This window comes from Microcaecilia unicolor, chromosome 2, assembly GCF_901765095.1.
Source record: "Microcaecilia unicolor chromosome 2, aMicUni1.1, whole genome shotgun sequence".
Classification (NCBI taxonomy): Eukaryota; Metazoa; Chordata; class Amphibia; order Gymnophiona; family Siphonopidae; genus Microcaecilia; species Microcaecilia unicolor.
This window is the reverse complement of record NC_044032.1, coordinates 407,060,862-407,072,996: the sequence shown is the minus strand read 5'-3', so window position 1 is coordinate 407,072,996 and position 12,135 is coordinate 407,060,862. Positions and strand designations below refer to the sequence as shown.

Here is a 12,135-nt window from a genome sequence, read left to right as displayed (position 1 = left end):
AGACACTGAAAAAAAAGCCCTTCTGGCAAAGGAAAAACACTTTAGAGTTCAGTTTTTCTCTTTCATAATAATGCTAACATTTATTAGAGTAAATAAATGGTTACAATAAAAATTCTTTTATCCCAATATTACAGAAAATTGAATTCTTATCAGTCCAAATTTCAGTATAAAGAAAATAAAATCTCTCTCTCTCTCTCTAGTTCCTTTTGGAAGCTTAACAAAACCTGACTGCCACAAGATGTGCTTGTCAGATTACTGAAGCCTCATTTTGTCCAATCACTTAATGCCTTATATTTTCTCTCTTACTTATCTGGTATTCTTCAACTCAGACCTCTAAGGTCACCTTCACATAATTCTGTTTCTTTGGTATTTTTCTCTTTTATTCATCACTTGCCCTTTGTAACCTCCTTCCCTCAAATACTTATCACTCATACTTGTCCTTCACTGAAAATGTCCCTGTGTTATGTTCACAGCCTGTCTGAAACAGACACTTGTTAAACTTTATGGCCCATTACTAGGGCTAAGCAAGCCTGTCTATGGTCTGTGAGAAGACCAAGAAGACACAAGCTAGCTAATTGCTCTACTAGATCATAAATAAGGGAATGTTATATATACAAAGCTGGCTGATCTGAAAAACCAACAGAAACAGAAGAGAGACAGACCCCGGTGCCGGGCCCCCCTTAGAGGTTGGGGAGAAGCAGAGACAGGATTCTAAATTGGGGCTCCTGGTTCGGCTGGCGGGGGTCCCCAAGCCCCGCCAACAGAAGCCTTACTCCAGTGCTGTTCTCTGCTGCATTGCTAGCCCTCTCTGCTTCCCCTCAAGTCGCGCATACCCAGTTTTAATGAAATTGAGCATGCCTGATGTGAAGGGAAACAGCCGAAGGGCAGGCAATGTGGCAGAGAACAGCGCTGGAGGAAGACTTCTGCTGCGGGGCTTGGGGACCCCCCCCGCCAGCCAAGGTATATGGAGTTGCGTTGGGGGGGGGGGGGGGGGGGGGTAAGGAGGTAGGGCAAAATGTGCCTCTCCACCTTGGGCTCTGGCTCCCCCAATCTGAAGTCTGGCTATGTGATGTCCTGGGGAGGAGAGGGGGCGGCAGCAGCGGTCCTGCCCCGGGCCAGTCTTTCAGCGGCACTGCTACAAATTGCCTGCCAGTCCCAGTGTTTTAACTACTTGGGACTTTCTAAGTTACCCTCCCCCCCCACCTCAGAGAGATCTAGAGTGGATTCAGATGTCAGCTGGGACAGGTCCTTGGAAAATAAATCCTCTTATTAGGTGGTGGGTATCAGGGGTCAGAGGGAGAAGAAACTTGCTGCTGCTGCTTAAATAACTTGCCTGTTATGCTTCAAAACAGGAATGTTTGACCCATTTTCTACAAGGTCCACAATAGATTCTTCCTGATCAGTTATCACCTAAAAACATCCAAAAACAAATGAATTTGGTCTCAGAAACACAGCACTTTCTATATTGTGTAAAGACCTCCCCCCCCCCCCCCCCCCCCCCTCAACAGCATGAAAACCATTGTTATTAAAGGGCTTAGAGGACCATGTGTGCCTGGGGTCTTTTTACCCACTGCAGTAAAAAGGGCCCTGGCGCGCGGGAAAACTGGTCCCCACCGCCAGCGCAGAGCCCTTTTTCACACAGCTTGGTAAAAAGACCCCAGGCACACATGGCCATGCGATAAAGAGAACTCTTACTGCATGGCCATGCGATGGGGAGCCCTTACCACCACCCACTGAGGTGGTGGTAAGGGCTCCCATGCTAACCCAGCGATGCCCGGTTACCGCTGGGTTATCGTCGCACAAGCCATTTCCAGGGGGTTTCTTTTTCCCCTGGAAATGGCACATGCTTGGGGCAGGACTACTGCCGCATTGGGCTGGTGGTAGTCCCGAAAGAGCAAATGGTAAGCCCGCGTTGACTTACTGCTGGCTCTGTAAAAGGGGCCCTTAGTATTTATACCCATTATTCCAGGGCATTACAAATCAACCTATGCATCCAGCAACTATGGAACGCACTACCAAACGCCGTGAAAACAACACAAGACCTATCAAACTTCCGAAAGTCACTAAAAACATGCCTGTTCAAAAAGGCATATCCGAATGATCCAACTTAAATGCCTGAACCCTGCAACACAATGAATCTAATACTCAAAATGGACATAACTCTTCCTCCTTTCCAATTCCATAATGTCTGTCACACATGATCTCTACCATGATATCACTATGAATTTGTCATACGCGCTATGTAAGCCACATTGAGCCTGCAAATAGGTGCAACAAATAGCAAAGAGATCTCTCTCTCTTTTCTCCTGGGCTAAAACTGAAGCAACAACCAGCAACATTTCAAACTCCATGCCAATCAGAGCCCATATACTGCTCACAGTACTGTAGATCAGTGTTGCCGATTACCCAGTCCCCAAACCCGCCCAAAGGTTCACACCCCTGCCCCCGCCGTCATCAACCCCACCCCCGCCATCACCAGCCCCGCCGTGTCACTAACCACCCCCTCCAACATCACTAACCACGCCCCCCGCGGCGCGAATAAATGGAAGCTGGCGGAGGAAAAAAAAAAACCACACTGCAAAAAAAAAAAAAGTCCAAAAAACCGCAACCCGCAGAGGCCAGAAATTTCCTGCAGCAGGTCGCGGAAAACCGCCCAATTCGGCGGGAAAACCGCCCATCTGGCAACCGTGCTGTAGATTCACTTCTTCAGTAAGTGAAACTAAAAGAGGGCATACATTTTTCTATAACAGCTTTAACATAAAACATGCACCACTTGCTGGCCAAACTAGAGAAATGCACTTCAAGGTTTAATAAAGGCAATTTACAGGATTAAAACACACTTTTCTGTCATACCGACCATAAAAATCTTCTCTATCTTGAAGGGGCTAAATGTCTGAATCCCTGACAAGCCAGGTGGCTGTTATTTTTTGCACACTTCAATTTTTTCCTGACATTTTGCCCTGCAGAGAAAAATCCTTGTCCGGTCCTTCAAACCAACTGAAGAACCAGAGGAGGTCCATTTTATCCTGGATCCTGCCAAGGTCTTGGCCACTGCGAAGCTTACACTACCTCCTGGGAAGGCATTGGTGCCCAGCCCACAACATGCACAGGTTTTACAATCGGGCCATGCTGTGGTCCGAAAAGCTATGAATGATAGCACAACATTATTGGTGGCCCCTTATAGCCTGGGACGTGCGGCACTTTGTCCTCGATTGTCCTAAGTGCACCCAACACAAGCCTTCACACACTCACCCTTGGAGTCTACTCCAGCCATTGCCCATTTCCAAAGAACCCTGGCAAGACATATCCATAGACCTTATCACGGACCTCCCTGTATCCAATGGGTATACTATAATTGGGTCGTCGTGGAATGTTTCACCAAAGTGGCTCATTTTGTTCCCTTACCCGGTTTACCCTCAGCAGCTGTCCTGGCCCATGAGTTCTTTCAACACATTTTTTTGTCTCCATGGTCTTCCATTTCAGATCCTCAGTGAACGCGGATCACCTCTCGCTTCTGGCAGCAATTGTGTGCCTCACTAGGAGTTCAGCTACAATTTTCCTCCGCTTATCATCCACAGACTAATAGGGTTTGATTAACACATTCATTTTATCTTTCTCCGAATGTATGTTAATTCCCAACAGAACAACCGGGAGGCCCTACTACCCTGGGCTGAGTTTGCATATAACAATAACACCCATGAATCTTTAAAGATGTCGCTGTTCTATGCTGCCTACGGCCGTCATCCGCATATTCCCCTACCTACCTATTCCGACTCCTGCCGGTTCCCCGGCTACCCAGATAGCTATCCATAAAATCTAGACCCTCAGGACACAGGTCTGTCAACCGCTACTACTAGCCACAAGTAAATACAAATGAGAGGCCGAACGTGTCAGACGCATAGTTTCGGTGTTTCATCCGGGCCAAAAAGTTTGGCTCAGCACGAAGCATTTATGACTCTGACTACCTTCACAAAAATTCACGGCTGGATTTATTGGACCCTTCTGAATCCAGGAAAGACTTGGAACCACCACATACCATCTCCACCTGCCCTTTGTGATACGTATATACATAACAATCTAATATGGACATTTCTGTGCTTGATCCTGATCATGAATATGAGGTGGAAAAAATCCTAGATTTCAAGTATTGAGCTGGATGTCTATATAATCTACTCTCCTGGAAGCAGTGGCGTAGCCAGACCTGACATTTTGGCTGGGCCCAGAGCTAATATGGGTGGGCACTACATATATATATATATATATATATATATATATATATATATATATACACACACACACACACACACATAGTGTTTCTTGGGATACTACAAAATAATGCCTTAGAATGCACTTGATGATGGCATATTCTGCCCAACAGCTGCCCTGCATCAACATAAACCACATATTTACTTAATGTGAAAACCCACCAATATTTTTAAATATAGTTACATTATGCCATATCAAACTTCATCAGATATGTCTACTATAATGGCAAATATGTCATCATGCAGACCACAGACCAACCCTCATCAATTACAGAATAAAGGACCAAAAATTAGAAATGTATTGATTTATTTTCTAAATTTTTATGCCGCATTATCCCTGCAATTCTAAACAGATCACAATTCAACACACATTAATTTTAAAACATATTACAAAAACATAAAGACTTTCCCTACCCTACCCCTACATCCCAACAGCCTGACATCAGCTTTCCTCTTCCATACACTCTATCCATCCCCATAGCTCAGCATCAGCCCTTCCCTTCTCTACCTTACCCCCCATCCATCCATCCCTGTAGCCCAGTATCAATCCTTCCCTTCCCCACCATCCATCCCATAGCTAAGCATCAGCTCTATCCTTCCACCCCACTCCTCCCTGTATCCTAGCATCAAGCCCTGTCCTACTCCCTACCCACCCCCTATGGAATTAAATAAAAAATACTTTTTTTCATGCTCTGGGCAATGCAGAGCCCACGTCTGCAAGCACTGGTCCACCCAGAGAAAACCACCGGCGCCTACACTTTTTTTTTTAAATTTTAAACTAGGCACTACAGAGCCCATCCCCACCCAAAAACCCACCAAAATGAGAGAAAGACAACTTTTTTAAAATTAAGCTAGCTGGGCACTATTAAAATTTATTGTTGGGGAATTTCTGGGTGGGGATGAGTTCCTCATTGCATAGGCCAGGGCAAAAGAGAGATATTTAATGACAAAATACATCTTTTTTTTTTTTTGCCCTAGACAGTGAAGAGTCTACCCCCCATGGCCCATCCAGAAGCCCACCACCAGACCAGTGCCACCATTTTGATTACAAGAGTCATCAAAACGCTGGCTGGTCACGGTGGTGGACTTCTGGGTCTCTTCACTGTCTAGGGCAAAAACAGGTATATTTTAATCATTAAATATACATTTTTTGCCTTAGGCAGTGAAGTGCTTACCCCACCCAGAAATTCCCCAACAATACATTTTAGGTTTAAACAATTTTTATTGATGATTCAACATTATTAACAAAACCAATAACATAACCTTGGAAAAATACAACGCATTTGGGTATACACATCCATATCTTTTATCATCAATGATTTTATCATTTCACCCCCCCCCCCCCTTACAACCAGATCCCCATAGCCAGCACTGTTTTGCCACATGAATATCCACTATAACATTGATATCTCCCGAATACGCTGCTCATACATTTTGTGCTTGCCTTATCATAATCCCTGCTCTCCCCCCCTCCCCCAATAACTACTGTGAATGCAAAGAAACTTTCATGAACTCTACACCTCATTAAGCATAAGCAATACATGCCACTAGACAGAAATAAACCAGTGTTCTGAGACCTATACATTTGAGAAGACTTTCCCCCTCTCCTTTCTGTAGATCATTGTCATCAAAACCTGGACTTTGGCCACCTCCGAGAAGTAGACAATACCCTATTGCATGAATTGCTGTGAACTGCACAGAATCAGTATCTTTATAATGCGAACATTCCACTTAACTGTCTCATCAAAACATGCCCGCCCCACACAAAAATTAAACAGCCCCTACTACCCTCTACCACACCCTACCCGAACATACCAGACTTCTCTCCCTGCCCCTTACTCTCTTACCGATCCCACCTTCCGCCCCCCCCCCCCCAAGAGAAAGAAAAAAAAAAAAAACACTACCTGCTCTTCTCCTTCTTTCCTTCCTTACATACCATTTAATACTAAACTTCGTGCCCTAGCCGACAATGATTGTATATACCCCCGCCAGATTCTCATAAATCTCTCTCTTGCCTTTGGGGAGGGTCCCATCGCCCGACGCACATGCAGCAAAAGATCATGGAGTTGATTTCTCCAATACCAAAAATCTGGAGGATCAACGCTAAGCCACCTATTCAAGATCAACTTTTTACCTAGGATACAGGCTTTACGTATAAAAAGCTGGGCACCCCTTCGTTGATAGCCAAATAATTCAAATTTGTCTAATAATATCCCTGAAGGGGACATGGGAATCCTAGCTTGCAATAGTCCCTCCAGATACTTAAAGATCTTCCTCCAATAGTTCTGCACTAGGGGACAGCCCCAGAGGTAATGAAAGAATGTCCCCTCTGTCTGTTGGCACTTAGAGCATAGGGGGTCTGGCACCCCCCCCCCCCCCCCCCCATCTTGAATACTTGGGCCTTGGACATATATGCTCTATACAAAATTCTATAATGGCATTCTCTGAGAGCTGCATTGATCGATATGGCCGGGACACGGGCCACCAACTTTTTATAGTCTAGGTGGAATTGGGGTCTCTGCAAATCGTGTGCCCAGCGTGCCTCAATTGCACTCACGTCCTTTACTAATCCTTTCTCCCACAAAATCCGGTATATTCCCGAAATTGAAAGCCTGTCCCCCGGGACTGCGTTGAAGAACTCTCTGAGCTTTCTCCCATGCCCACTATTCAGCTGTTCGATGTTGAGGGTCCGCACATAATGCTCCAATTGCTGATACACAAATTCATGTCTGATATCGATCCCTACCCCCAATGCACCCAAACTCAGTAACCCTCCTCTTGTACCCAGAACATGTTCCAATCGTGTAATGCCCAATGAGGCCCAACTACGAAATACTGGGTTCTCTGAGCCAGGGGAAAATAATGGGTTACACCCTGTAGTGGCATGAGGTCCGTATTCACCGCTGATAATCCCCAAGTTCTAGTTAGATCCTTCCAGGCCCCCCTCAGGGGTCCCAACAACAGACTATTCTTAAATGTCCCTGGTAACGCTTGCCTCGGACCCTGTAATAAAAAATATAAATGATATGGATGAAAAAATTCCCTTTCTAACTGCCTGGGCGTATAGTCTTGCCTGTCCAACAACCAGTCCCCTAAGTGCCACATAATACATGCTTGGTTATAGCGCTTAATATCCGGTACCCCTATACCCCCCTCCCTCCAAGATCCTAACATTAAGTCCATGGGGAGCTTAGGCTTCCTCCCCCCCCCAGAGGAAAACTCGTAGGTGTTTATAGAATCGCCTCACGCCCCCCCCCTGGAGTCGCAGTGGCAACACCTGAAACGTGTAAAGCCATCTGGGGAATTCCACCATACGAAACAGTTGTATCCGCCCATTGAGCGTGAGCGGCAGCTCCGCTCATTTTCGCAACCTAACTCTCATGTTATCCAGCAAGCGAGTGAGATTTAGATGATAAAAATCTGAAGTCTGCATAGCTATCTGTACCCCCAAATACGTGATATGTTTTTGAGCCCATCTCAGCGGAAAATACTCCCCCCATTCACGTCTTACTTCATCTGAAGCCGTTAGAGCTAGGGATTTGGTTAAATTGATTTTAAAGCCCGCGTAATCCCCGTACTCATGAAATAATTCTAACAGCGCCGCCAGGGACTTCTTAGGATGCATTAGATGAACTAGAATATGGTCTGCAAATGCAGAAACCTTGAACGTAGACTTGCCCCAGCTCACTCCCATCACCTCAGGGTGGGACTCTATTGCTCGTATCAAGGGATCCAATGTAAGAATGAACAGTAGCGGGGATAAAGGGCACCCCTGTCTTGTGCCCCGCCTTATCGAGAATACCTCAGATCTCTCTCCATTAACCCAGATGTAAGCCTGCGGGTTCAAATAAAGGGCTTCCACTGCATCCCTGAAAAATCCCTCAATTCCCACCTCCAACAATACATTTTAATACTGCCCAGCTAGATTAATTTTAAAAAAACTACACAATGTTTAAAAAACAAAAAACAAAAAAAAACCCATCATGTAATTTTTATTACCTGCAGTGCTGGGCAGCTGCTTCACAGTAAAGTTGCATGGTTGCAGAGCAAAGTGTTACTGATCGTATCTCCAACAAGAACCTTTCCAATCCTCGCACTAGCATCCTCAACCCCTGGCAGTAAGCGTGCAGCTATGTGACAACGAGCGAGAACGAGGCTGAGTGCACCGTGCAGGTGGGATGGAACAACATGAGTCAGCAGCAGCATGCAGCGAAGGAAGAGGACGTAACGCACGAGTCACCACTAGAGGTCAAGAGCTGCGACCTGCATTTCAGTGCAGACTGCGTGTGCGTGCCGTTGTGCCGAGTCTGCCTCTGCTAAAAGCCCAAAAGGTAGGGTGGGACTGGAGATCAGCTGAGTGGGCGGCCACCGCCGGGGTGCGACAATGCGGTAGAAACAATCGTGAAAAGGCTGCTGCAGTGTGTGTGCTTTTCAACTGTGCTTGGGTGGGTGGGCGGGCAGGCCTGAGCTGAGTTTGGATGGGCCAGGCCTGCCCGTAGCTACACCCCCCTGCCTGGAAGAGTTGAGAGGACAACTCCTGGGAGCAGACCACACACGTCCACGCTGCTACCTTACTTCACAACTTCCACTCCAGATATCCCTTGAAACCTGGACCCAGAAGGAGGAGGGTCATTGCGAGGGGGATACTGTCATGATTGCTCCTGTTTACTGCAACTTGTGCCACATAGAAATCTCCTGGTCTGCTGGGCAGCATCCATGAGCAGAGGCCAATCGCACTGGGGACTGGTGGCCGCATGGTGTTAGAGCCTTCCTGAGCAGCGGTGCAGCACCTGGGGGCAGAGAACGGCAAAGGGCAATGTGGTAGACAGGAGGCAGCGAGATGACATCACCAAGGTGGAGCACCGAAGTCAGATGCGCTCACCTTTTTCTACAGGGCCCTTCCTCTTTTTGGCGCTTCAGCTTGGAGTCTACCTGTGTACTGGTGCCTCTTCATTTGTTCTCCTTCTCTTGACTGTCTGATCGACCCGGACAGGATCTGACTCTACCTTAGACCCAGATCTAACTCTGTCTAACTTCTGCCTGCCATGACCCAGACTGGACCTGACTCTGCCTATTGCTGCCTGCCACACCTCGGCCTGACTCTGCCTATTGCTGCCTGCCACAACCCAGACTGGACCTGGCTCTGCCTATTGCTGCCTGCCACACCTCGGCCTGACTCTGCCTATTGCTGCCTGCCACAAGCCAGACTGGACCTGGCTCTGCCTATTGCCGCCTGCCACGACTTGGACCAGAACTGCCTCTGTCTGATTGCTGTCTGCCTAGTCTACTACTACTACTTATCATTTCTATAACGCTACAAGGCATACACAGCGCTGTACACCATACATGAAGAGACAGTCCCTGCTCACAGAGCTTACAATCTAAATAGGCAGACAGACAGAACAAGCAAGAGGCAAGGAAATTAAAGAGGGGATAAAAGGTACAGGGCAAGTGCGTAGTGGTTAGGAGACAAAAGCAGCGTCAAAGAGGTGGGCTTTTAGCCTGGATTTGAAAACGGCCAAAGACAGGGCTAGACATACAGGCTCGGGAAGTCTATTCCAGGCGTGGGGAGCAGCGAGATAAAAGGAACGGAGTCTGGAATTAGCAGTAGAGGAGGCAGCAATATCAGATAGGCAGGCTGATACATTGGCCTGGATGCTGGTTGTGATTTCGGGGGTAGAGAGGTAGTCTCAAGTCCTACTGGTCACCTGAACCATAGTGTTCAACCCTCGGGAACTATGATTGGTATAAGTGAAGCTCCTAGTACGCTGGATGACCGCCGCCCTCTTGGTGGGGCAGCATAAGGGCTTGCACTTCTGACCAAAAAACCACAACAGCTGGACTATGTGTGGGGGTGGGGTAGAAGGTAAAATGCTGGACCATATGTGTGGGGGGGGGTGCCTTGAAAATTTCAGTGCTGTACATTCAGACCACGTGGGAAAGAAGGCAGTGGAAAGGACTGCCTCATTGGGTAGGAAATGAGAAGAAATACTCAAGTGAGGGGAGGGGGGTTTATAAAAGGTTTGGATAAGTTCCTGGAGGAAAAGCCCATAAACAACAGGAAAGCCACTTGCAACTATTTGGGATTCTGTCAAGTACGTGACCTGAACTGGCCACTGCTGGAAGCAGGATATTGGGCTAGATGGACTACTGGTCTGACCCAGCATGGCTATTCTTATGTTCTTATGAGAGGGAGAGGCCCAATACCTCCTCTTCCCTGTAGGATTGCCTCTTTCAGAATAAGCAGAAACTCAGATATGGAGGTGGGGTGATGCGAAGGCTTCATTTTCAATGCTGACAATCTGAGCGTTAACCAATTTTTCACTTAAAAAGGTGTCTACCTCACTGTTTTCCCTGTGAACTTGGTATTAGAGGTTTTCTTTTTCTGGCAGGGACGTTGGGGAGGGGGGGAATTCGTAAAGGTTGAGACTGTAGGATTGTATCTACAGACAGTAGAAGGTCATAAGAAGCCAGACCTTCACTGACATCATATGTGTGTAGCAGTTATGGTGATGTTCCTACTTGAGATGGAGGGATAGTATTTTCCTTCATTATTGTTGGAAAATATTGATGCAGATTTTTGTTATTGTTGCATTCCTCTCTGGTTTGTAAGTGTTCTTCTTTAGCATCAATAATAAAAATATTTTACTATAAAAAGGTGTCTAAAAATTAAAAGGCGTTGTATTTGAAAACATGTTCTTACACTGAAATACAGATTCCAGTCCCCAAGATCGGCATCATCTTCAAGGAGCAGCTGGAGATTCCTGATATGCACAAAAACAAAGCAGAAACAGTCCATTCACCAGGGTAAACAGAAGGGATATAAATAACATTTGAGTCATGCAAAACAGCCCATTTTTAGCTCCTGTCTCTCTCTTTCCATCTAGCCCAGCCATTGCAGGGTTGGTCCTGGGGCAGGGGAGCCATAAACCGCAATTTCTTCTGGATCCTGTTTGTGCACCCTGATCCATCGCACCAGATATCACTACTGGGTGATAACAGACTCTTGCGCTCCCTGGGTGCTGTGATCGCACTCTCCACACCACCCTAGTCCTGTCTGTTCTTAAATGCAGAAGTCTGTCCTGGGAATTGAAATCAGATCCTCTGTGACAGCCACCACACAACAACCTTTTTTTTTTTCCTAAACATGTAATTATTTTTATTTCCCACTGTAATGAAGGACTTTGTGCAAGAAAATATTTCTAAGCCTTAAATTCTGTGAAACAAGCTCTTCTTCAGCTACCTTTTTCTTGAGTACACCAATAGCTTTGCTAATGAAAACTGTGGTTTGATAAAGACAGTGAAAAATCCTAGTGTTTTCAATAGAAATATGGATCAGAATTTGGCAGAACTAAACCCTTTTGTGAAACAGTATATGGTCCATTTCTTCCACAGTATGAATAGGCATCCTTCTGTGGCCAGCTGAAATGTTGATGAATTATATGTACTGATCTACAACAACATCTGGATTAGAGAAAAGTTGTTATGGTTCATATCAGAGGATGTGTAGGCCAGGAATAAAGCAACAGAGGGAACAGAGTCCAATGACACAGCCTGTTTGAAGAAATGGGATTTTAGTTCTGACTGGGAGTTTAACAAGGATCCCTCTAGGCCAGGGGTTCTCAACCCACTGCTCGGGACACACCTAGCCAGTTGGGTTTTCAGGATACCCACAATGAATATACATGAGATAAATATGTATATAATGGAAGTAGGGCATGAAAATCTCTCTCATGCATATTCATTGTGGGTATCCTGAAAACCCAACTGGCTAGGTGTTTCCCAAAGACTGGGTTGAGAACCTCTGCTCTAGGCTCTTGGGAGGGACTTTATTCCAGTTAAGGGTACTGTGACCTCACCCCCAAGAGTT

General features: G+C 46.2%; 1 protein-coding gene across 1 annotated transcript in view; it reads right to left on the bottom strand.

Annotated features, from left to right (window-relative positions):
• Positions 1-12,135, bottom strand: part of LOC115462111 (E3 ISG15--protein ligase HERC5-like) — a 178,594-nt gene that overhangs the window by 22,898 nt on the left and 143,561 nt on the right. Inside the window, exons 20-21 of the mRNA XM_030192148.1 lie at positions 10,969-11,029; positions 1,334-1,410 (exon numbers count right to left, since the gene is read on the bottom strand). Coding sequence (XP_030048008.1) covers positions 1,334-1,410; positions 10,969-11,029 — 138 coding nt within the window. The remainder of the gene's footprint in view (positions 1-1,333; positions 1,411-10,968; positions 11,030-12,135) is intronic.